Raw genomic sequence first — 26611 nt, 5'->3', positions numbered from 1 at the left:
TCAGGGCCCTCTCTCCCCGTGTGTCAGGGCCCTCTCTCCCCGTGTCTCAGGACCCCCTCTCCCCGTGTCTCAGGGCCCTCTCTCCCCGTGCGTCAGGACCCTCTCTCCCCGTGTCTCAGGTCCCTCTCTCCCCGTGTGTCAGGACCCTCTCTCCCCCTGTCTCAGGACCCTCTCTCCCCGTGCGTCAGGGCCATCTCTCCCCATGTGTCAGGGCCCTCTCTCCCCGTGTGTCAGGACCCTCTCTCCCCCTGTCTCAGGTCCCTCTCTCCCCGTGTGTCAGGACCCTCTCTCCCCCTGTCTCAGGTCCCTCTCTCCCCGTGTGTCAGGACCCTCTCTCCACGTGCGTCAGGGCCCTCTCTCCCCGTGTGTCAGGACCCTCTCTCCCCGTGTGTCAGGGCCCTCTCTCCCCGTGTGTCAGGTCCCTCTCTCCCCCTGTCTCAGGTCCCTCTCTCCCCGTGTGTCAGGGCCCTCTCTCCCCGTGTGTCAGGGCCCTCTCTCCCCGTGTGTCACGGCCCTCTCTCCCCGTGCCTCAGGGCCCTCTCTCCCCGTGCGTCAGGGCCCTCTCTCCCTGTGTGTCACGGCCCTCTCTCCCCGTGCCTCAGTGCCCTCTCTCCCCGTGCGTCAGGGCCCTCTCTCCCCGTGTGTCAGGGCCCTCTCTCCCCCTGCCTCAGGGCCCTCTCTCCCCGTGCCTCAGGGCCCTCTCTCCCCGTGTGTCAGGGCCCTCTCTCCCAGTGTCTCAGGGCCCTCTCTCCCCGTGTCTCAGGACCCTCTCTCCTAGTGTCTCAGGGCCCTCTCTCCCCGTGCCTCAGGACCCTCTCTCCCCGTGCCTCAGGGCCCTCTCTCCCCGTGTGTCAGGGCCCTCTCTCCCCCTGTCTCAGGGCCCTCTCTCCCCGTGTCTCAGGGTCCTCTCTCCCCGTGTGTCAGGGCCCTCTCTCCCCGTGCCTCAGGGCCCTCTCTCCCCGTGCCTCAGGACCCTCTCTCCCCGTGCCTCAGGGCCCTCTCTCCCCGTGCCTCAGGGCCCTCTCTCCCCGTGTGTCAGGACCCTCTCTCCCCGTGTGTCAGGGCCCTCTCTCCCCGTGTGTCAGGGCTCTCTCTCCCCGTGTGTCTGGGCCCTCTCTCCCCGTGTGTCAGGGCCCTCTCTCCCAGTGTCTCAGGGCCCTCTCTCCCCCTGTCTCAGGGCCCTCTCTCCCCCTGTCTCAGGGCCCTCTCTCCCCGTGTCTCAGGGTCCTCTCTCCCCGTGTGTCAGGGCCCTCTCTCCCCGTGTGTCAGGGCCCTCTCTCCCAGTGTCTCAGGACCCTCTCTCCCCCTGTCTCAGGACCCTCTCTCCCCGTGCCTCAGGACCCTCAGCCTCCCGACACCTACCTCTTTCTCTGAGATATACAACTGATCTGTCTTTAATATCACATAGCGGTTTTTCCAGATCTCCCGGAATATTCCTCTCCCGCAGTATTTGCGAATCCAGCCAGACTTCTCGGGTTGGCTTGGTGGCTGATTGCCTTCCTGGTTTCCCTGGGGAGTGAACCAAATCCACAACCTCACTGTCTGGGCAGGAACTGCTGTGATCTCTTGCCCATTCACTCCACCCCCCACCTCCAGAGACAAACCTCGGCTTCAGTCTCTCGGATCCTGCACATCTCAATGGGATGGGGCAGAAGGAGGAAGATGAAGCCCAGGCCCCAGGCCCCAGGCCCCAGGCCCCAGGCCCCAGAGCCCAGACCCAGAGCCCAGAGCCCAGACCCCAGACCCCAGACCCCAGAGCCCAGACCCCAGACCCCAGAGCCCAGAGCCCAGACCCCAGGCCCCAGGCCCCAGAGCCCAGACCCAGAGCCCAGAGCCCAGAGCCCAGACCCCAGGCCCCAGGCCCCAGAGCCCAGACCCAGAGCCCAGAGCCCAGAGCCCAGACCCCAGACCCCAGACCCCAGACCCCAGAGCCCAGAGCCCAGACCCCAGAGCCCAGAGCCCAGACCCCAGAGCCCAGACTCCAGACCCCAGACCCCAGAGCCCAGACCCAGACCCCAGACCCCAGACCCAGACCCAGACCCCAGACCCAGACCCCAGACCCCAGACCCCAGACCCAGACCCCAGACCCAGACCCCAGACCCCAGACCCCAGAGCCCAGAGCCCAGAGCCCAGACCCCAGAGCCCAGACCCCAGACCCAGCCCCCAGACCCCAGACCCCAGACCCAGCCCCAGACCCCAGACCCAGACCCCAGACCCAGCCCTAGACCCCAGTTCCCAAATACAGACCCCAGACCCCAGAACAAGCCCCAGATCCCAGACCCCAGGCCCCAGACCCAGACCCCAGTTCCCAGATCCCATACATCGGATCCCAGACCCCAGACCCCAGATCCCAGACATAGACCCCAGATCCCAGACCCCAGATCCCAGATTCCAGGACCCGGATCCCAGACCCCAGACCCCAGATCCCAGATCCCAGACCCAGATCCCAGACCCAGACCCAGACCCAGATCCCAGACCCCAGATTCCAGATCCCAGACCCCAGATCCAAGGCCCCAGACCCAGACCTCAGACCCCAGACACCAGATCCCAGATCCCAGACCCCAGACCCCAGATCCCAGACCCCAGCCCCAGATCCCAGACCCCAGACCTCAGCCCCAGATCCCAGACCCTGACCCCAGACCCAAATTCCAGATCCAGACCCAAATCCCAGACCCCAGATCCCAGGCCCCAGACCCAGACCCAGACCCCAGATCCCAGACACAGATCCCAGATCCCAGACCCCAGGCCCCAGATCCCAGACCCCAGACCAAGATCTCAGACCCCAGATCCCAGATCCCAGATCCCAGACCCTCGACCCTAGATCCCAGATCCCAGATCCAAGGCCCCAGACCCAGACCTCAGACCCCAGACACCAGATCCCAGACCCCAACCCAGATCCCAGACCACCACCCCAGATCCCAGATCCCAGACCCCAGATCCCAGATCCCAGACCCCGACCCCAGACCCCAGATCCCAAACCCCAGACACAGATCCCAGACCCCAGACCCCAGACCCCAGATCCCAGACCCCAGATCCCAGACCTAGATCCCAGATTCCAGACCCAGACCCCAGATCCCAGATCCCAGACCCCGACCCCAGAACCCAAACCCCAGACACAGATCCCAGACCCCAGACCCCAGACACCAGATCCCAGACCCAGACCCCAGACCCCAGACGCCAGATCTGAGACACCAGATCCCAGATTCCAGACTCCACCTCCCAGACCCCAGATCCCAGACACCAGACCCCATCCCCAGATCCCAGACCCCAGACCCCAGACCCAGACCTCAGACCCAAATTCCAGATCCAGACCCAGATCCCAGGCCCCAGATCCCAGGCCCCAGAAACCAGGCCCCAGATCCCAGGCCCCAGACCCCAGACCCGAGACCCCAGATCCCGGACACAGATCCCAGAACCCAGACCCCAAACCCCAGATCCGAGACCCCAGACCTCAGACCCCAGACCCCAGACCCCAGACCCCAGACCCCAGACCCCAGATCCGAGACCCCAGACCCTAGCTCCCGACCCCAGATCCCAGACACCAGACCTCAGACCTCAGACCCCAGACCGAGACCCCAAACCCCAGCCCCCAGCCCCAGACCACAGACCTAGACCCCAGACCAAGCCCCAGATCCCAGACCCTAGACCCCAGGCCCCAGATCCCAGACACTAGACCCCAGACCCCAGATCCCAGACCCTAGACCCCAGGCCCCATATCCCAGACCCCAGACCCCAGACCCTAGACCCCAGACCCCAGATCCCAGACCCTAGACCCCAGACCCCAGATCCCAGACCCCAGATCCCAGACCCTAGACCCCAGGCCCCAGATCCCAGGCCCCAGACCCCAGACCCCAGATCCCAGATCCCAGACCCCAGATCCCAGCCTCAGACCCAGATCCAGATCCCAGCCCTAGACCCCAGACCCCAGACCCCAGACCCCAGACCCATATCCCATATCCCAGACCACACATCCCACACCCCAGACCCCAGCCCCAGATCACAGAATCAGGCCCCAGACCTCAGTCTCAGACCCCACCCCCAGACCCCAGACCCAAATCCCAGGCCCCAGACCCCAGACCCCAGATCCCAGACCCCAGACCCCAGACCCCAGATCCCAGACCCCAGACCCCAGATCCCAGACTCCAGATCCCAGACCCCACATCTGAGACCCCAGACCCCAGACCCAGACCCAGATCCCAGACCCAAGATCCCCGGCTCCAGATCCCAGGCCCCAGACCTAGACCCCAGATCCCAGGCCCCAGATCCCAGATTCCAGACTCCACATCCCAGACCCCAGACCCAGATCCTGGACCCAGATCTAGATCCCAGACCCCAGCCCCAGATCCCAGAGGCTAGACCCCAGACCCAAGGCCCCAGACCCAGACCTCAGACCCCAGACCTCAGACCCCAGACCCCAGACCCCAGACCCAGACCTCAGACCCCAGACCCCAGACCCCAGACCCCAGCCCCAGATCCCAGACCCCAGACCCAAATTCTAGATCCAGACCCAGATCCCAGAACCCAGATCCCAGGCCCCATACCCGAGACCCAGACCCCAGACCCCAGATCCCAAACACCAGACCCAGACCGCAGATCCCAGACCCCAACCCCAGATCCCAGATCGCAGACCCCAGATCCCACGCCCCAGATCCCAGACACAGACCCCAGACCCTAGCCCCAGACCCAGACCACAGACCCAGATCCCAGACCCCTGACCCCAGATATCAGACCCAGATCCCAGACCCCAGATCCCAGACCCCAGCCCCAGATCCCAGACCCAGATCCCAGACCCCAGACCTAGACTCCAGACCCCAGACCCCGACCCCGACCCCAGACCCCAACCCCAGATCCCAGACCCCAGATCCCAGATCCCAAACACCAGACCCCAAATCGCAGACCGAGACCCCAGATCCCAGACCCCAGACACAGATCCAGACCCCAGACCCCAGACCTTGATCCCAGACCACAGATCCCAGACCCCAGACCTAGACTCCAGACCCCAGACCCCGATCCCAAACCCCAACCCCAGAGCCCAGACCCAAGATCCCAGACCCTAGCCCCAGACCCCAGATCCCAAACACCAGACCCCAGACCCCAGATCTAGACTCCAGACCCCAGACCTCGACCCCAGACCCCGACCCAGATCCCAGATCGCAGACCCCAGATTCCAGACCCCAGAGCCCAGACACAGACCCCAGAACCTAGCCCCAGACCCCAGACCCCAGATCCCAGACCCCAGATCCCAGACCCTAGCCCCAGACCCCAGATCCCAGACCCAGACCCCAGTTCCCAGACACAGACCCCAGATCCCAGATCCCAGACCCCAGATCCCAGACCACAAACCCAGACCCCAGACCAAGCCCCAGATCCCAGACCCCTGACCCAGACCCTATCCCCAGACACCAAATCCCAGACCCTAAACCCCAGATCCCAGACCCCAGCCCCAGATCCCAGAACCAGACCCCAGACCCCAGATCCCAAACCCCAGATCCCAGACCCCAGACCCCAGACCCCAGACCTTGATCCCAGACCCTAGATCCCAGACCCCAGACCTAGACTCCAGACCCCAGTCTCCGACCCCAGACCCCAGATCCCAAACCCCAGACCCCAGACCTTGATCCCAGACCCTAGATCCCAGACCCCAGACCTAGACTCCAGACCCCAGTCCCAACCCCAGACCCTGACCCCAGATCCCAGATCCCAGACCCCAGATCCCAGACCCCAGATCCCAGACCCTAGCCCCAGACCCCAGACCCAGACCCAGACCCCAGTTCCCAGATCCCAGACCACAGATCCCAGACCCCAGATCCCAGACCCAGACCCCAGACCCATATCCCAGACCCCTGACCCCAGATCCCAGACCCCAGATCCCAGATCCCAGATCCCAAACACCAGTCCCCAAATCGCAGACTGAGACCCCAGGTCCCAGACCCCAGACACAGACCCCAGACCCCAGGTCCCAGACACAGACCCCAGACCCTAGCCCCAGACCCCAGACCAAGACCCAGCCCCAGAACCCAGTTCCCAGACACAGACCCCAAACCCCAGATCCCAGATCCCAGACCCCAGATCCCAGACCCCAGACCAAGCCCCAGATCCCAGACCACAGACCCAGACCCTATCCCCAGACCCCAAATCCCAGATCCCAGACGCCAGACCCTAGCCCCAGACCCCAGATCCAGATCCCAGGCCCCAGACCCCAGACCCCAGACCCTAGCTCTAGACCCCAGCCCCAGATCCCAGACCTCAGCCCCAGATCCCAGATCCTAGCCCAGATCCTAGGTTCAGGTCCCAGATCCCAGACCCCAGCCCCAGATCGCAGAACCAGACCCCAGCTCCCAAATCCCAGATCCCAGACCCCAGACCCCAGATCTTGATCCCAGACCCCAGATCCCAGACCCCAGACCTAGACACCAGACCCCAGACCCTGATCCCAGATCCCAGATCGCAGACCCCAGATCGCAGACCCCAGATCCCAGACCCCAGATCCCAGATCCCAGACACTAGCCCCAGACCCCAGATCCCAGACCCAGACCCCAGTTCCCAGACACAGACCCCAGACCCCAGATCCCAGACCACAAACCAAGACCCCAGCCCAAGCCCCAGATCCCAGACCCCTGACCCAGACCCTATCCCCAGACCCCAAATCCCAGACCCTAAATCCCAGATCCCAGACCCCAGCCCCAGATCCCAGACCCAGACCCCAGACCCCAGACCCCACACCCAGATCTCAGACCCAGACCCCAGACCCAGATCCCAGACCCCAGACCTAGACTCCAGACCCCAGACCCTGACCCCAGACACCAACCCCAGATCCCAGATCCCAAACACCAGACCCCAAATCCCAGACCCTAGCCCCAGACCCCAGACCCCAGACCCCAGAACCCAGACCCAGATCCCAGACCCTAGCCCCTGACCCCAGATCCCAGATCCCAGATCCCAGACCCAGACCCCAGATCCCAGACCCCAGATCCCAGACCCCAGTCAAAGCCCCAGATCCCAGACCACAGACCCAGACCCTATCCCCAGACCCCAAATCCCAGATCCCAGACCCCAGACCCAGATCCCAGGCTCCAGATCCCAGGCCACAGATCACAGAATCCAGACGCCAGACCCTAGCCCCAGGCTCCAGATCCAGATCCCAGGCCCCAGACCCCAGACCCTAGCTCTAGACCCCAGCCCCAGATCCCAGACCTCAGCCCCAGATCCCAGACCAAGCCCCAGATCCCAGACCCCAGCCCCAGATCCCAGATCCTAGCCCAGATCCCAGGTTCAGGTCCCAGATCCCAGACCCCAGATCCCAGACCAAGCCCCAGATCCCAGACCCCTGACCCAGACCCCATCCCCAAATCCCAGACCCCAGCCCCAGATCGCAGAACCAGACCCCAGACCCCAGATCCCAAATCCCAGATCCCAGACCCCAGACCCCAGATCTTGATCCCAGACCCCAGATCCCAGATCCCAGACCCTAGCCCCAGACCCCAGATCCCAGATCCCAGACCCCAGTTCCCAGACACAGACCCCAGATCCCAGACCCCAGATCCCAGACCACAGACCCAGACCCCAGACCAAGCCCCAGATCCCAGACCCCTGATCCAGACCCTATCCCCAGACCCCAGATCCCAGACCCCAGCCCCAGATCCCAGACCCAGACCCCAGACCCCAGACCCCACACCCAGATCCCAGACCCAGACCCCAGACCCAGATCCCAGACCTAGACTCCAGACCCAGACCCTGACCCCAGACCCCAACCCCAGATCCCAGATCCCAAACACCAGACCCCAAATCCCAGACCCTAGCCCCAGACCCCAGACCCAGACCCCATACGCCAGATCCCAGACCCCAGACCCCAGACCCAGATCCCAGACCCTAGCCCCTGACCCCAGATCCCAGACCCAGACCCCAGATCCCAGACCCCAGATCCCAGACCCCAGCATCCAGATCCCAGACCCCAGTCCCAGATCCCAGACCCCAGATCCCAGAGCCCAGAACCCAGACCCCAGAACCCAGAACCCAGACCCAGATCCCAGACCCTAGCCCCAGACCCCAGACGCCAGATCCCAGACCCCAGATCCCATACCCCAGCATCCAGATCCCAGACCCCAGGCCCAGATCACAGACCCCAGATCCCAGACTCCAGTCCCAGACCCCAGACCCAGATCACAGACCCCAGATCCCAGATCCCAGGCCCCAGAAACCAGGCTCCAGACCCCAGAACCAGACCCCAGACGCCAGATCCCAGACTCCAGATCCCAGACCCCACATCCATGACCCCAGCCCCAGACCCCAGACCCATACCCCACACCCAGATCCCAGATCGCAGACCCCAGATCCCAGATCCCAGACACAGATCCGAGACCCAGACCCCAGACCCAGAGCCCAGAACCCAGACCCCAGAACCCAGAACCCAGACCCAGATCCCAGACCCTAGCCCCAGACCCCAGACGCCAGATCCCAGACCCCAGATCCCAGACCCCAGGCCCAGATCACAGACCCCAGATCCCAGACTCCAGTCCCAGACCCCAGACCCAGATCACAGACCCCAGATCCCAGATCCCAGGCCCCAGAAACCAGGCTCCAGACCCCAGAACCAGACCCCAGACGCCAGATCCCAGACTCCAGATCCCAGACCCCACATCCATGACCCCAGCCCCAGACCCCAGACCCATACCCCACACCCAGATCCCAGATCGCAGACCCCAGATCCCAGATCCCAGACACAGATCCGAGACCCAGACCCCAGACCCAGATCCCAGACCCCTGACCCCAGATCCCAGACCCAGATCCAGACCCCAGACCCCAGACCTTGATCCCAGACTACAGATCCCAGACCCCAGACCTAGACTCCAGACCCCAGACCCTGATCCCAAACCCCAACCTCAGAGCCCAGACCCAAGATCCCAGACCCTAGCCCCAGACCCCAGATCCCAAACACCAGACCCCAGACCCCAGACCTTGATCCCAGACCCCAGATCCCAAACACCAGACCCCAGACCCCAGATCTTGATCCCAGACCCCAGATCCCAGACCCCAGACCTAGACTCCAGACCCCAGACCCCGATCCCAGACCCCGACCCGAGACCCCGACCCCAGTTCCCAGACACAGACCCCAGACCCCAGATCCCAGACACAGACCTAGATCCCAGATCCCAGACCCCAGATCCCAGACCACAAACCCAGACCCTATCCCCAGACCCCAAATCCCAGACCCTAAACCCCAGATCCCAGACCCCAAACCCCAGATCCCAGACCCCAGACCCCAGACCCCAGACCCCACACCCCAGACCTTGATCCCAGACCCTAGATCCCAGACCCCAGACCTAGACTCCAGACCCCAGTCCCCGACCCCAGACCCCGACCCCAGATCCCAGACCCCAGATCCCAGACACAGACCCCAGACCCTAGCCCCAGACCCCAGACCCAGCACCAGACCCCAGTTCCCAGATCCCAGACCACAGATCCCAGACCACAGACCCAGACCCCAGATCCCAAACCCCAGATCCCAGATCCCAGACCCAGACCCCAGACCCCAGACCACAGACCCCAGACCCTAGCCCCAGACCTCAGGCCCAGACCCAGCCCCAGACCCCAGTTCCCAGACACAGACCCCAGACCCCAGATCCCAGATCCCAGACCCCAGATCCCAGACCCGAGACCAAGCCCCAGATCCCAGACCCCAGACCCAGATCCCAGCCTCCAGATCCAAGATCCCAGGCTCCAGATCCCAGGCCCCAGATCACAGAATCCAGACGCCAGACCCTAGCCCCAGACCCCAGCCCCAGATCCCAGACCCCAGCCCCAGATCCCAGATCCTAGCCCAGATCCCAGGTTCAGGTCCCAGATCCCAGACCGCAGATCCCAGACCCTAGCTCTAGACCCCAGCCCCAGATCCCAGACCTCAGCCCCAGATCCCAGATCCTAGCCCAGATCCTAGGTTCAGGTCCCAGATCCCAGACCCCAGTTCCCAGACCAAGCCCCAGATCCCAGACCCCTGACCCAGACCCCATCCCCAAATCCCAGACCCCAGCCCCAGATCGCAGAACCAGACCCCAGACCCCAGATCCCAAATCCCAGATCCCAGACCCCAGACCCCAGATCTTGATCCCAGACCCCAGATCCCAGATCCCAGACCCTAGCCCCAGACCCCAGATCCCAGATCCCAGACCCCAGTTCCCAGACACAGACCCCAGATCCCAGACCCCAGATCCCAGACCACAGACCCAGACCCCAGACCAAGCCCCAGATCCCAGACCCCTGATCCAGACCCTATCCCCAGACCCCAGATCCCAGACCCCAGCCCCAGATCCCAGACCCAGACCCCAGACCCCAGACCCCACACCCAGATCCCAGACCCAGACCCCAGACCCAGATCCCAGACCTAGACTCCAGACCCAGACCCTGACCCCAGACCCCAACCCCAGATCCCAGATCCCAAACACCAGACCCCAAATCCCAGACCCTAGCCCCAGACCCCAGACCCAGACCCCATACGCCAGATCCCAGACCCCAGACCCCAGAACCCAGACCCAGATCCCAGACCCTAGCCCCTGACCCCAGATCCCAGATCCCAGATCCCAGACCCAGACCCCAGATCCCAGACCCCAGATCCCAGACCTCAGCATCCAGATCCCAGACCCCAGTCCCAGATCCCAGACCCCAGATCCCAGAGCCCAGAACCCAGACCCCAGAACCCAGAACCCAGACCCAGATCCCAGACCCTAGCCCCAGACCCCAGACGCCAGATCCCAGACCCCAGATCCCATACCCCAGCATCCAGATCCCAGACCCCAGGCCCAGATCACAGACCCCAGATCCCAGACTCCAGTCCCAGACCCCAGACCCAGATCACAGACCCCAGATCCCAGATCCCAGGCCCCAGAAACCAGGCTCCAGACCCCAGAACCAGACCCCAGACGCCAGATCCCAGACTCCAGATCCCAGACCCCACATCCATGACCCCAGCCCCAGACCCCAGACCCATACCCCACACCCAGATCCCAGATCGCAGACCCCAGATCCCAGATCCCAGACACAGATCCGAGACCCAGACCCCAGACCCAGAGCCCAGAACCCAGACCCCAGAACCCAGAACCCAGACCCAGATCCCAGACCCTAGCCCCAGACCCCAGACGCCAGATCCCAGACCCCAGATCCCAGACCCCAGGCCCAGATCACAGACCCCAGATCCCAGACTCCAGTCCCAGACCCCAGACCCAGATCACAGACCCCAGATCCCAGATCCCAGGCCCCAGAAACCAGGCTCCAGACCCCAGAACCAGACCCCAGACGCCAGATCCCAGACTCCAGATCCCAGACCCCACATCCATGACCCCAGCCCCAGACCCCAGACCCATACCCCACACCCAGATCCCAGATCGCAGACCCCAGATCCCAGATCCCAGACACAGATCCGAGACCCAGACCCCAGACCCAGATCCCAGACCCCTGACCCCAGATCCCAGACCCAGATCCAGACCCCAGACCCCAGACCTTGATCCCAGACTACAGATCCCAGACCCCAGACCTAGACTCCAGACCCCAGACCCTGATCCCAAACCCCAACCTCAGAGCCCAGACCCAAGATCCCAGACCCTAGCCCCAGACCCCAGATCCCAAACACCAGACCCCAGACCCCAGACCTTGATCCCAGACCCCAGATCCCAAACACCAGACCCCAGACCCCAGATCTTGATCCCAGACCCCAGATCCCAGACCCCAGACCTAGACTCCAGACCCCAGACCCCGATCCCAGACCCCGACCCGAGACCCCGACCCCAGTTCCCAGACACAGACCCCAGACCCCAGATCCCAGACACAGACCTAGATCCCAGATCCCAGACCCCAGATCCCAGACCACAAACCCAGACCCTATCCCCAGACCCCAAATCCCAGACCCTAAACCCCAGATCCCAGACCCCAAACCCCAGATCCCAGACCCCAGACCCCAGACCCCACACCCCACACCCCAGACCTTGATCCCAGACCCTAGATCCCAGACCCCAGACCTAGACTCCAGACCCCAGTCCCCGACCCCAGACCCCGACCCCAGATCCCAGACCCCAGATCCCAGACACAGACCCCAGACCCTAGCCCCAGACCCCAGACCCCAGACCCCAGACCCAGCACCAGACCCCAGTTCCCAGATCCCAGACCACAGATCCCAGACCACAGACCCAGACCCCAGATCCCAAATCCCAGATCCCAGATCCCAGACCAAGACCCCAGACCCCAGACCACAGACCCCAGACCCTAGCCCCAGACCTCAGGCCCAGACCCAGCCCCAGACCCCAGTTCCCAGACACAGACCCCAGACCCCAGATCCCAGATCCCAGACCCCAGATCCCAGACCCCAGACCAAGCCCCAGATCCCAGATCCCAGACACAGATCCGAGACCCAGACCCCAGACCCAGATCCCAGACCCCTGACCCCAGATCCCAGACCCAGATCCAGACCCCAGACCCCAGACCTTGATCCCAGACTACAGATCCCAGACCCCAGACCTAGACTCCAGACCCCAGACCCTGATCCCAAACCCCAACCTCAGAGCCCAGACCCAAGATCCCAGACCCTAGCCCCAGACCCCAGATCCCAAACACCAGACCCCAGACCCCAGACCTTGATCCCAGACCCCAGATCCCAAACACCAGACCCCAGACCCCAGATCTTGATCCCAGACCCCAGATCCCAGACCCCAGACCTAGACTCCAGACCCCAGACCCCGATCCCAGACCCCGACCCGAGACCCCGACCCCAGTTCCCAGACACAGACCCCAGACCCCAGATCCCAGACACAGACCTAGATCCCAGATCCCAGACCCCAGATCCCAGACCACAAACCCAGACCCTATCCCCAGACCCCAAATCCCAGACCCTAAACCCCAGATCCCAGACCCCAAACCCCAGATCCCAGACCCCAGACCCCAGACCCCACACCCCACACCCCAGACCTTGATCCCAGACCCTAGATCCCAGACCCCAGACCTAGACTCCAGACCCCAGTCCCCGACCCCAGACCCCGACCCCAGATCCCAGACCCCAGATCCCAGACACAGACCCCAGACCCTAGCCCCAGACCCCAGACCCCAGACCCCAGACCCAGCACCAGACCCCAGTTCCCAGATCCCAGACCACAGACCCAGACCCCAGATCCCAAACCCCAGATCCCAGATCCCAGACCCAGACCCCAGACCCCAGACCACAGACCCCAGACCCTAGCCCCAGACCTCAGGCCCAGACCCAGCCCCAGACCCCAGTTCCCAGACACAGACCCCAGACCCCAGATCCCAGATCCCAGACCCCAGATCCCAGACCCCAGACCAAGCCCCAGATCCCAGACCCCAGACCCAGATCCCAGCCTCCAGATCCAAGATCCCAGGCTCCAGATCCCAGGCCCCAGATCACAGAATCCAGGCGCCAGACCCTAGCCCCAGACCCCAGCCCCAGATCCCAGACCCCAGCCCCAGATCCCAGATCCTAGCCCAGATCCCAGGTTCAGGTCCCAGATCCCAGACCCCAGATCCCAGACCCCTAACCCAGACCCTTTCCCCAGACCCCAAATCCCAGACCCTAAATCCCAGATCCCAGACCCCAGACCCCAGATCCCAAACACCAGATCCCAGACCCCAGACCCCAGACCCAGATCCCAGACCCAGACCCCAGACCCAGATCTCAGACCTCAGACCCAGATCCAGACCCCAGACCTTGATCCCAGACCCCAGATCCCAGACACCAGACCTAGACTCCAGACCCCAGACCCCGACCCCAGACCCCAACCCCAGATCCCAGACCCCAGATCCCAGATCCCAAACACCAAACCCCAAATCCCAGACCCTAGCCCCAGATCCCAGACCCAGACCCAGCCCCAGACCCCAGTTCCCAGACACAGACCCCAGACCCCAGATCCCAGACCAATCCCCAGATCCCAGACCACAGACCCAGACTCTATCCCCAGACCACAAACCCCAGACCCCAGACCCAGATCCCAGACCCCAGATCCCAGACCACAGACCCAGACCCCAGACCAAGCCCCAGATCCCAGACCCCTGATCCAGACCCTATCCCCAGACCCCAGATCCCAGACCCCAGCCCCAGATCCCAGACCCAGACCCCAGACCCCAGACCCCACACCCAGATCCCAGACCCAGACCCCAGACCCAGATCCCAGACCTAGACTCCAGACCCAGACCCTGACCCCAGACCCCAACCCCAGATCCCAGATCCCAAACACCAGACCCCAAATCCCAGACCCTAGCCCCAGACCCCAGACCCAGACCCCATACGCCAGATCCCAGACCCCAGACCCCAGAACCCAGACCCAGATCCCAGACCCTAGCCCCTGACCCCAGATCCCAGATCCCAGATCCCAGACCCAGACCCCAGATCCCAGACCCCAGATCCCAGACCCCAGCATCCAGATCCCAGATCCCAGAGCCCAGAACCCAGACCCCAGAACCCAGAACCCAGACCCAGATCCCAGACCCTAGCCCCAGACCCCAGACGCCAGATCCCAGACCCCAGATCCCATACCCCAGCATCCAGATCCCAGACCCCAGGCCCAGATCACAGACCCCAGATCCCAGACTCCAGTCCCAGACCCCAGACCCAGATCACAGACCCCAGATCCCAGATCCCAGGCCCCAGAAACCAGGCTCCAGACCCCAGAACCAGACCCCAGACGCCAGATCCCAGACTCCAGATCCCAGACCCCACATCCATGACCCCAGCCCCAGACCCCAGACCCATACCCCACACCCAGATCCCAGATCGCAGACCCCAGATCCCAGATCCCAGACACAGATCCGAGACCCAGACCCCAGACCCAGATCCCAGACCCCTGACCCCAGATCCCAGACCCAGATCCAGACCCCAGACCCCAGACCTTGATCCCAGACTACAGATCCCAGACCCCAGACCTAGACTCCAGACCCCAGACCCTGATCCCAAACCCTAACCTCAGAGCCCAGACCCAAGATCCCAGACCCTAGCCCCAGACCCCAGATCCCAAACACCAGACCCCAGACCCCAGACCTTGATCCCAGACCCCAGATCCCAAACACCAGACCCCAGACCCCAGATCTTGATCCCAGACCCCAGATCCCAGACCCCAGACCCCAGATCCCAAACACCAGATCCCAGACCCCAGACCCCAGACCCAGATCCCAGACCCAGACCCCAGACCCAGATCTCAGACCTCAGACCCAGATCCAGACCCCAGACCTTGATCCCAGACCCCAGATCCCAGACCCCAGACCTAGATTCCAGACCCCAGACCCCGACCCCAGACCCCAACCCCAGATCCCAAACACCAAACCCCAAATCCCAGACCCTAGCCCCAGATCCCAGACCCAGACCCAGCCCCAGACCCCAGTTCCCAGACACAGACCCCAGACCCCAGATCCCAGACCAATCCCCAGATCCCAGACCACAGACCCAGACTCTATCCCCAGACCCCAAACCCCAGACCCCAGACCCAGATCCCAGACCCCAGACCCAGATCCCTGATCCTAGATCCCAGGCTCCAGATCCCAGATTCCAGGCTCCAGATCCAGGCCCCAGACCCCAGACCCCAGACCCTAGCCCTAGACCCCAGCCCCAGATCCCAGACCCCAGCCCCAGATCCCAGACCCTAGCCCCAGACCCCAGATCCTAGCCCAGATCCCAGACCCCAGATCCCAGGCCTCAGATCCCAGACCCTAGATCCCAGACCCCAGATCCCAGACCCAGATCCCAGACCCTAGCCCCTGACCCCAGATCCCAGATCCCAGACCCAGACCCCAGATCCCAGACCCCAGAATCCAGATCCCAGACCCCAGTCCCAGAACCCAGACCCCAGAACCCAGAACCCAGACCCAGATCCCAGACCCTAGCCCCAGACCCCAGACTCCAGTCCCAGACACCAGATCCCATACCCCAGCTTCCAGATCCCAGACCCCAGGCCCAGATCCCAGACCCCAGATCCCAGACCCCAGATCCCAGATCCCAGGCCCCAGACACCAGGCCCCAGACACCAGAACCAGACCCCAGAACCAGACCCCAGACGCCAGATCCCAGACTCCAGATCCCAGACCCCACATCCAAGACCCTAGCCCCAGACCCCAGACCCATACCCCAGCCCCAGACCCCAGACCCAGATCCCAGATCGCCGACCCCAGATCCCAGACCCCAGACACAGATCCGAGACCCAGACCCCAGACCCAGATCCCAGATCGCAGACCCCAGCCCCAGACCCCAGACCCAGATCCCTGATCCCAGACACAGATCCGAGACCCAGACCCCAGACCCAGATCCCAGACCCCTGACCCCAGATCCCAGACCCAGATCCAGACCCCAGACCCCAGACCTTGATCCCAGACCACAGATCCCAGACCCCAGACCTAGACTCCAGACCCCAGACCCCGATCCCAAACCCCAACCTCAGAGCCCAGACCCAAGATCCCAGACCCTAGCCCCAGACCCCAAATCCCAAACACCAGACCCCAGACCCCAGATCTTGATCCCAGACCCCAGATCCCAGACCCCAGACCTAGACTCCAGACCCCAGACCCCGATCCCAGATCGCAGACCCCAGATTCCAGACCCCAGATCCCAGACACAGACCCCAGACCCTAGCCCCAGACCCCAGACCCCAGATCCCAGACCCCAGATCCCAGACCCCAGATCCCAGATCCCAGACCCAGACCCCAGTTCCCAGACACAGACCCCACATCCCAGATCCCAGACCTAGACTCCAGACCCCAGACCCCGACCCCAGACCCCAACCCCAGACCCCAGATCCCAGACCCCCGATCCCAGACCCTAGCCCCAGACCCAGACCACAGACCCAGACCCCAGTTCCCAAACCCCAGATCCCAGACCCCAGACCCCAGACCCCAGATCCCAGACCCCAGACCTAGACTCCAGACCCCAGACCTCGACCCCAGACCCCGACCCCAGATCGCAGACCCCAGATTCCAGACCCCAGATCCCAGACACAGACCCCAGATCCCAGACCCCAGCCCCAGATCCCAGATCCTAGCCCAGACCCCAGGTTCAGGTCCCAGATCCCAGACCCCAGATCCCAGACCACAGACCCAGACCCCAGACCAAGCCCCAGATCCCAGATCCCAGACCCCAGCCCCAGATCGCAGAACCAGACCCCAGACCCCAGATCCCAAATCCCAGATCCCAGACCCCAGACCCCAGATCTTGATCCCAGACCCCAGATCCCAGACACCAGACCTAGACTCCAGACCCCAGACCCCGATCCAGGATCCCAGATCGCAGACCCCAGATCCCAGACCCCAGATCCCAGACCCCAGATCCCAGACCCTAGCCCCAGACCCCAGATCCCAGACCCAGACACCTTTTCCCAGACACAGACCCCAGATCCCAGATCCCAGACCCCAGATCCCAGACCACAGACCCAGACCCCAGACCAAGCCCCAGATCCCAGATCCCTGACCCAGACCCTATCCCCAGACCCCAAATCCCAGACCCTAAACCCCAGATCCCAGACCCCAGCCCCAGATCCCAGATCCTAGCCCAGATCCCAGGTTCAGGTCCCAGATCCCAGACCCCAGATCCCAGACCACAGACCCAGAACCCAGACCAAGCCCCAGATCCCAGACCCCATCCCCAGATCCCAGACCCCAGCCCCAGATCGCAGAACCAGACCCCAGACCCCAGATCCCAAATCCCAGATCCCAGACCCCAGACCCCAGATCTTGATCCCAGACTCCAGACCCCAGACCCCGATCCCGGATCACAGATCGCAGACCCCAGATTGCAGACCCCAGATCCCAGACCCCAGACCCCAGACCCCAGATCCCAGATCCCAGACCCTAGCCCCAGACCCCAGATCCCAGACCCAGACCCCAGTTCCCAGACACAGACCCCAGATCCCAGATCCCAGACCCCAGATCCCAGACCACAGACCCAGACCCCAGACCAAGCCCCAGATCCCAGACCCCTGACCCAGACCCTATCCCCAGACCCCAAATCCCAGACCCTAAACACCAGATCCCAGTCCCAGCCCCAGAACCCAGACCCAGACCCCAGACCCCAGATCCCAAACCCCAGATCCCAGACCCCAGACCCCAGACCCCACACCCAGATCCCAGACCCAGACCCCAGACCCAGATCCCAGACCCCTGACCCCAGATCTCAGACCCAGATCCAGACCCCAGACCTTGATCCCAGACCCCAGATCCCAGACCCCAGACCTAGACTCCAGACCCCAGACCCTGACCCCAGACCCCAACCCCAGATCCCAGACCCCAGATCCCAGATCCCAGATCCCAAACACCAGACCCCAAATCCCAGACCTTAGCCCCAGACCCCAGACCCAGACCCCATACCCCAGATCCCAGACCCCAGAACGCAGACCCAGATTCCAGAGCCTAGCCCCTGACCCCAGATCCCAGATCACAGATCCCAGATCCCAGATCCCAGGCCCCAGACACCAGGCCCCAGACCCCAGATCCCAAACCCCAGACGCCAGATCCCAGACTCCAGATCCCAGACACCACATCCAAGACCCTAGCCCCAGACCCCAGACCCATACCCCAGCCCCAGACCCCAGACCCAGATCCCAGATCGCAGACCCCAGCCCCAGACCCCAGACCCAGATCCCAGATCGCAGACCCCAGATCCCAGATCCCAGATCCTCGACACAGATCCGAGACCCAGACCCCAGACCCAGATCCTAGACCCCTGACCCCAGATCCCAGACCCAGATCCAGACCCCAGACCTTGATCCCAGACTACAGATCCCAGACCCCAGACCTAGACACCAGACCCCAGACCCCGATCCCAAACCCCAACCTCAGAGCCCAGACCCAAGATTCCAGACCCTAGCCCCAGACCCCAGATCCCAAACACCAGACCCCCGACCCCAGACGCCCGACCCCAGATCCCAGACCCCAGATCGCAGACCCCAGATTCCAGACCCCAGATCCCAGACACAGACCCCAGACCCTAGCCCCAGACCCCAGACCCCAGATCCCAGACCCAGACCCAGACCCCAGATCCCAGATCCCAGACCCAGACCCCAGTTCCCAGACACAGACCCAGACACCAGACCCCAGACCAAGCCCCAGATCCCAGACCCCAAACCCCAGATCCCAGACCCCAGACCCCAGACCCCAGCCTTGATCCCAGACCCCAGATCCCAGACCCCAGACCTAGACTCCAGACCCCAGACCCCGACCCCAGACCCCAACCCCAGATCCCAGACCCCAGATCCCAGATCCCAGATCCCAAACACCAGACCCCAAATCGCAGTCCGAGACCCCAGATCCCAGACCCCAGACACAGACCCCAGACCCCAAATTCCAGACCCTAGCCCCAGATCCCAGACCCAGACCCAGCCCCAGACCCCAGTTCCCAGAAACAGACCCCAGACCCCAGATCCCAGACCAAGCCCCAGATCCCAGACCACAGACCCAGACTCTATCCCCAGACCCCAAACCCCAGACCCCAGACCCAGATCCCAGACCCCAGACCCAGATCCCTGATCCTAGATCCCAGGCTCCAGATCCCAGATTCCAGGCTCCAGATCACAGGCCCCAGATCACAGACCCCAGATCCAGATCCCAGGCCCCAGACCCCAGACCCCAGACCCTAGCCCTAGACCCCAGCCCCAGATCCCAGAGCCCAGCCCCAGATCCCAGATCCTAGCCCAGATCCCAGGTTCAGGTCCCAGACCCCAGACCCAGACCCAGACCCCAGACCCTAGATCCCAGACCCCAGATCCCAGAACCCTGCCCCAGACCCCAGCCCCAGATCCCAGATCCCAGATCCCAGACCCGGACCCCAGTGCCAGATCCCAGACCCCTGACCTCAGATCCCAGACCTTGATCCCAGACCCCAAATCCCAGACCCCAGAACTAAACCACAGACCCCAGACCCCGACCCCAGACGCCCGACCCCAGATCCCAGACCCCAGACCCCAGATCCCAGGCGCAGACCCAGATCCCAGATCCCAGACCCAAATGCCAGACCCCAGACCCAGCTCCCAGACCCTAGCCCTAGACCCCAGATCCCAGATCCCAGATCCCAAACACCAGACCCCAAATCGCAGTCCGAGACCCCAGATCCCAGACCCCAGACACAGACCCCAGACCCCAAATTCCAGACCCTAGCCCCAGATCCCAGACCCAGACCCAGCCCCAGACCCCAGTTCCCAGAAACAGACCCCAGACCCCAGATCCCAGACCAAGCCCCAGATCCCAGACCACAGACCCAGACTCTATCCCCAGACCCCAAACCCCAGACCCCAGACCCAGATCCCAGACCCCAGACCCAGATCCCTGATCCTAGATCCCAGGCTCCAGATCCCAGATTCCAGGCTCCAGATCACAGGCCCCAGATCACAGACCCCAGATCCAGATCCCAGGCCCCAGACCCCAGACCCCAGACCCTAGCCCTAGACCCCAGCCCCAGATCCCAGAGCCCAGCCCCAGATCCCAGATCCTAGCCCAGATCCCAGGTTCAGGTCCCAGACCCCAGACCCAGACCCAGACCCCAGACCCTAGATCCCAGACCCCAGATCCCAGAACCCTGCCCCAGACCCCAGCCCCAGATCCCAGATCCCAGATCCCAGACCCGGACCCCAGTGCCAGATCCCAGACCCCTGACCTCAGATCCCAGACCTTGATCCCAGACCCCAAATCCCAGACCCCAGAACTAAACCACAGACCCCAGACCCCGACCCCAGACGCCCGACCCCAGATCCCAGACCCCAGACCCCAGATCCCAGGCGCAGACCCAGATCCCAGATCCCAGACCCAAATGCCAGACCCCAGACCCAGCTCCCAGACCCTAGCCCTAGACCCCAGTCCCAGATCCCAGACCCCAGCCCCAGATCCCAGACCCCAGCCCCAGACCCCAGACCCCAGACCTAGACTCCAGACCCCAGACCCCTACCCCGACCCCAGATCTTGATCCCAGATCCCAGACCCTAGCCCCTGACCTCAGATCCCAAACACCAGAACCCAGATCGCAGACCGAGACCCCCAGATCTGAGACCCCAGACCCCAGACCCCAGATCCCAGATCCCAGACCCAGATCCCAGACCCCAGACCAAGATCCCAGACCCCAACCCAGATCCCAGACCCATATTCCAGATCCCAGGCCCCAGACCCCAGACCCCAGATCCCAGGCGCAGACCCAGATCCCAGACCATAGCCCCAGACCCCAGACCCAGCTCCCAGACCCCAGACCCAGATCCCAAGCTCCAGACCCCAGACCCAGTTCCCAGACCCTAGCCCCAGACCCCAGATCCTAGCCCAGATCCCAGACCCCAGATCCCAGGCCTCAGATCCCAGACACCAGATTCCAGAGCCCAGAGCCCAGACCCAAGAGACAGATCCCAGACTCAGATCCCAGATCCCAGCCACAGATCCCAGAACCCAGACCCCAGACCCAGATCCCAGACCTCAGACCTAGACCCCAGACCCAGATCCCAGAACCCAGACCCTAGACCCCAGCCCCTGACCCTAGCTTCAGACCCCAGACCCAGATCCCAGATCCCAGACCTAGACGCCAGACCCTAGCCCCAGACCCCAGACCCAGATCCCAAGCTCCAGACCCCAGACCCTTGCCCTACACCCCAGACCCCAGATCCCAGACTCCAGATCCCAGACCCAAGATCCGAGACCCCAGACCCCAGATCTCAGTCCCCAGATCCCAGCCACAGATGCCAGACCCCAGCCCCAGACCCCAGACCCAGCTCCCAGATCCCAGATCCTTGGCCCCAGATCCCAGACCACAGGCCCCAGATCCCAGACCCCACATCCCAGACCCCACATCCCAGACCCCAACCCAGATCCCAGACCCCACATCCCAGACCCCAGACCCAAGATCCCAGGCTCCAGATCCCAGGCCCCAGACCCCAGTTCCCAGATCCCAGACCCCAGATCCCAGACCCCAGATCCCAGACACAGACCCCAGATCCCAGATCCCAGACCTAGACCCCAGATCCCAGATCCCAGACCCCAGATCCCAGATCCCAGATCCCAGACCCCAGCTCCCCGACCCCAGATCCCAGATCCCAGATCCCAGACCCCAGCCCCAGACCCCAGACCAAGCCCCAGATCTCAGACCCCAGACACAGACCCTATCCTCAGACCCCAGATCCCAGACCCCAAATCCTAGATCCCAGACCTCAGAACCTGATCCCAGACCCAGATCCCTGATCCCAGACCCAGATCCCAGACCCCAGATCCCAGACTCAGATCCCAGACCCAGACCCCAGATCCTAGATCCCAGATCCAGACTCCATACCCCATATCCCAGACCCCAGACCCAGATCCCAGACACAGACCCCAGATCCCAGATCCCAGACCTAGACCCCAGATCCCAGATCCCAGATCCCAGATCCCAGATCCCCGACCCCAGATGCCAGATCCCAGATCCCAGACCCTAGATCCCAGGCGCAGACCCAGATCCCAGACCATAGCCCCAGACCCCAGACCCAGCTCCCAGACCCCAGACCCAGATCCCAGGCTGCAGATACCAGGTCCCAGACCCAGACCCCAGATCCCAGCCCCAGATCCCAGAACCCAGACCCCAGATCCAGATCCCAGTTCTCAGACCCAGACCCCAGACCCAGATCCCAGAACCCAGACCCCAGACCCCAGCCCCTAACCCTAGCTTCAGACCGCAGATCCCAGACCCCAGATCCAGATCCCAGTTCTCAGACCCAGACCCCAGACCCAGATCCCAGACCCCAGATCCCAGACCCCAGCATCCAGATCCCAGACCCCAGTCCCAGATCCCAGACCCCAGATTCAGACCCCAGATCCCAGGCCCAGACCCAGATCCAGCCCCAGACCCCAGACCCTCGCCCCAGGCCCCAGACCCCAGCCCCAGACCCCAGACCCCAGATCCCGGACCCAGACTCCAGCCCCAGAACCACCCCCAGCCCCCAGACCCAGACCTGAGACCCAGATCCCAGACCCCAGATCCCAGACCCCTTATCCCAGACCCCAGACCCAGATCCCAGACCCCACCCCAGACACAGCCCCACACCCCAGACCCAGATCCCAGACCCAGATCCCAGACCCCAGACCCAGATCCCAGACTCAGATCCCAGACCCCAGACCCCAGACCCCACATCCCAGACCCCAGACCCAGATCCCAGATCCCAGATGCCAGGCGCAGACCCAGATCCCAGATCCCAGATCCCAGACCCAGCTCCCAGACCCCAGCCCCAGATCCCAGATCCCAGATGCCAGACACCAGATCTCAGACCCCAGACCCCAGACCCAAGAGACAGATCCCAGATCCCAGACACAGATCCCAGACCCCAGATCCTAAACCCCAGATCCCAGACCCCAGATCCCAGACTCCAGACCCCAGATCCCAGACCCCAGATCCCAGATCCCAGACCCCAGCCCCAGATCCAAGATCCCAGATCCCAGACCCAGATCCCAGACCCCTGACCCCAGATCCCAGACCCAGATCCAGACCCCAGAACTAGACCACAGACCCCAGACATCAGACCCCAGACCCCAAATCCCAGACCCAGACCCCAGATCCCAGACCACAGACCCAGATCCCAGATCCCAGACCCCAGACTCAGACCCCAGACCCAGATCCCAGACCCAGATCCCAGATCCCAGACCCCAGCCCCAGACCCCAGACCAAGCCCCAGATCTCAGACCCCAGACACAGACCCTATCCCCAGACCCCAGATCCCAGACCCCAAATCCTAGATCCCAGACCTCAGAACCTGATCCCAGACCCAGATCCCTGATCCCAGACCCAGACCCCAGATCCCAGACTCAGATCCCAGACCCAGACCCCAGATCCCAGACCCTAGATCCCAGATCCAGACTCCAGACTCCATACCCCATATCCCAGACCTCAGACCCAGATCCCAGAACCCAGACCCAGACCCCAGATCCCAGATCCCAGACCCCAGACCCAGACCCAGACCCCAAATTCCAGGCCCAGATCCAGCCTGAGACCCCAGACCCTCGCACCAGACCCAGATCCCAGACCCCACCCCAGACCCAGCCCCAGACCCTAGCCCCAGACCCAGATCCCAGACCCCAGACTCAGACCCCAGACCCAGATCCCAGACCCAGATCCCAGCCCCAGACCACAGACCCAGACCCCAGACCAAGCCCCAGATCTCAGACCCCAGACACAGACCCTACCCCCAGACCCCAGACCCCAAATCCTAGATCTCAGACCCCTAGACCCAGCTCCCAGACCACAGACCCAGATCCCAGACCCCAGACACAGCCCCACACCCTAGCCCAGATCCAGATCCCAGATCCCAGACCCCAAACCCCAGATCCCAGACCCCAGCCCCAGATCCCAGATCCCAGACCCCAGACCCTAGCACCAGATCCCAGCTCCAGACCCTATCCCCAGACCCCAGACCCCAGACCCCAAACCCCAGACCCCAGCCCCAGATCCCAGACCCTCATCCCAGACCCATATCCCAGCCCTATCCCCAGATCCTAGACCCTAGCCCCAGACCCTAGACACAGACAGACCCAGATCCCAGATCCCAGATCCCAGACCATAGACCCCAGATCTCAGGCCCAGACCCCAAACCTCAGACCCCAGACCCCAGTCCCAGATCCCAGACCCCAGCCCCAGATCCCAGACCCAGACCCCAGACCCAGACTCAGCCCCAGATCCCAGACCCCAGCCCCAGATCCCAGACCCCAGCCCCAGATCCCAGACCCCAGACCCCAGAACCAGACCCCAGATCCCAGGCCCAGATCCAGCCCGAGACCCCAGACCCTCGCCCCAGATCCCAGACCCTAGATCCTAGATCCCAGACCCAGACCCCAGCCCCAGAACCAGACCCAGCCCCCAGACCCAGACCTGAGACCCAGACCCCAGACCCCAGATCCCAGACACAGACCCCAGATCCCAGACCCAGATCCCAGACCCCACCCTAGACCCAGCCCCAGACCCTAGCCCCAGACCCCAGACCCCATACCCTAGCCCCAGACCCAGTTCCCAGACCCCAGTCCCCAGACTCAGACCCCAGACCCAGATCCCAGGACCCAGATCCCAGACCAAGTCCAGGATCCCAGACACCAGTCCCAGATCCCAGACTCCAGACACAGAGCCCAGCCCGAGGCCAGGACTCTCATCCCAGACCCATATCCCAGCCCTATCCCCAGACCCCAGACCCCAGATCCCAGATCCCAGACCCAGATCCCAGCCCTATCCCCAGACCCCAGACCCCAGATCCCAGATCCCAGACCCAGATCCCAGCCCTATCCCCAGACCCAGATCCCAGATCCCAGCCCTATCCCCAGCCCCAGACCCCATATCCCAGCCCTATCCCCAGCCCCAGACCCCATATCCCAGCCCTATCCCCAGCCCCAGACCCATATCCCAGCCCTATCCCCAGATCCCAGACCCCAGATCCCAGACCCATATCCCAGCCCTATCCCCAGACCCCAGACCCCATATCCCAGCCCTATCCCCAGCCCCAAAGCCAGGCTCTCAGAACCAAGCATCTCCTCCACATCTTCCCCCTTCCTCCCCCAGACCCAGACCCAGACTCTGAGCCAGCAACCTCCACACCCCCCCCCTCCCCACTTCCCTCCCTCTGCCAGATTGAGTCCAGCTCTGAGAGGGGGACCCCGGCCCTTGAGCACCACTCACCCTCTTATTCGGCAGTGTCTTCTTCATCCTCCAACAGCCCCAGCGCTGGCTCCCTGCTCCGGCTCAGATGGTTGGGGGTGGCTGGGGGGTGGGGGGGGGGGGGGGTGTTCCTGCTGCTTTCTCAGTCTGTCAGTGTTTCTCTGTCTGTAGCCACCTCACTGCGTTCCACTGATCTTACTCCTTTATCTCTCTCTCTCTCTCTCTCCCCCCGAGTCGCTGTCCCTTTCCTCAATCTTATTTCTCTCGATCCATCTCTGCCTGTCTTTATTCTGTCTGTATCTCACTGATGGTCTCCGTCTGTATCTCACTGAAGGTCTCTATCGCTCTGAGTGGGTCGTACCCCGATGTATTACATTTCTTGTTTTGTCCCATTCACGGTGTCAGTCTGAATGGCTGAGCGGCAGTGTTCCTTGTCTCTAACTCACCCTGTACGAGCCAGTGTGTGGGGGTGGAGTTTTGTTGCTTTGAGAGGAAGTTGACGTTAACCCGTTGAGTGCTGTGAAGTCAGAGCCTGCCTCAGGCTGAAGCTTCTTTCTGGGCTGTTGACCATGGCATGACCAATGTTAAACAAAACATAGAGAATGGAGGCCAGCTGAGCAAGGGGTAGGGGGTCTGGGAATAACAGGCTATAGGCTTCAGCAGCAGCTAGTTTGAGGCAGGGGAAATGTTACGAAGCTGTAAGAAGGCCATCCAGATACAGGATTGAAAACGTAGCAGGGAGTCAAACAGGATATCATCATTTGGAACAGTCTCTTCGATGCTCACAGTGGCCAGGGAGAGGTTTGGTGTCAGTAGTTGGGAAACCGAATGTGCTGTGAGACTAAAGATAAGGGGTCCTTCCGTCCAGTACCTTCCTGAATAAGATTTCAGCTCATTGGTCTTCAATGTTGGACAAGCAATGTGACAAACGCAGAGACCCAGTCTCTGAGTAAGGTGCCTGTCAATTCAAGCTGGGGATGAGGAATGTTCTTCAATCACAGGGGTCATGAT

General features: G+C 63.0%; 1 protein-coding gene across 1 annotated transcript in view; it reads right to left on the bottom strand.

Annotated features, from left to right (window-relative positions):
* LOC140453969 (pleckstrin homology domain-containing family O member 1-like) overlaps positions 1–26072 on the bottom strand; it is a 61915-nt gene extending 35843 nt beyond the window's left edge. Inside the window, exons 1-2 of the mRNA XM_072548856.1 lie at positions 25622–26072; positions 1363–1509 (exon numbers count right to left, since the gene is read on the bottom strand). Of these exons, the coding sequence (XP_072404957.1) occupies positions 1363–1509; positions 25622–25648 (174 nt within the window). The 5' untranslated portion in view covers positions 25649–26072. The remainder of the gene's footprint in view (positions 1–1362; positions 1510–25621) is intronic.
* Positions 26073–26611: the final 539 nt, after the last annotated feature.

The sequence above is a fragment of the Chiloscyllium punctatum genome, chromosome 28, assembly GCF_047496795.1.
Source record: "Chiloscyllium punctatum isolate Juve2018m chromosome 28, sChiPun1.3, whole genome shotgun sequence".
Taxonomy (NCBI): Eukaryota; Metazoa; Chordata; class Chondrichthyes; order Orectolobiformes; family Hemiscylliidae; genus Chiloscyllium; species Chiloscyllium punctatum.
This window is presented reverse-complemented; position numbering and strand designations above follow the sequence as displayed.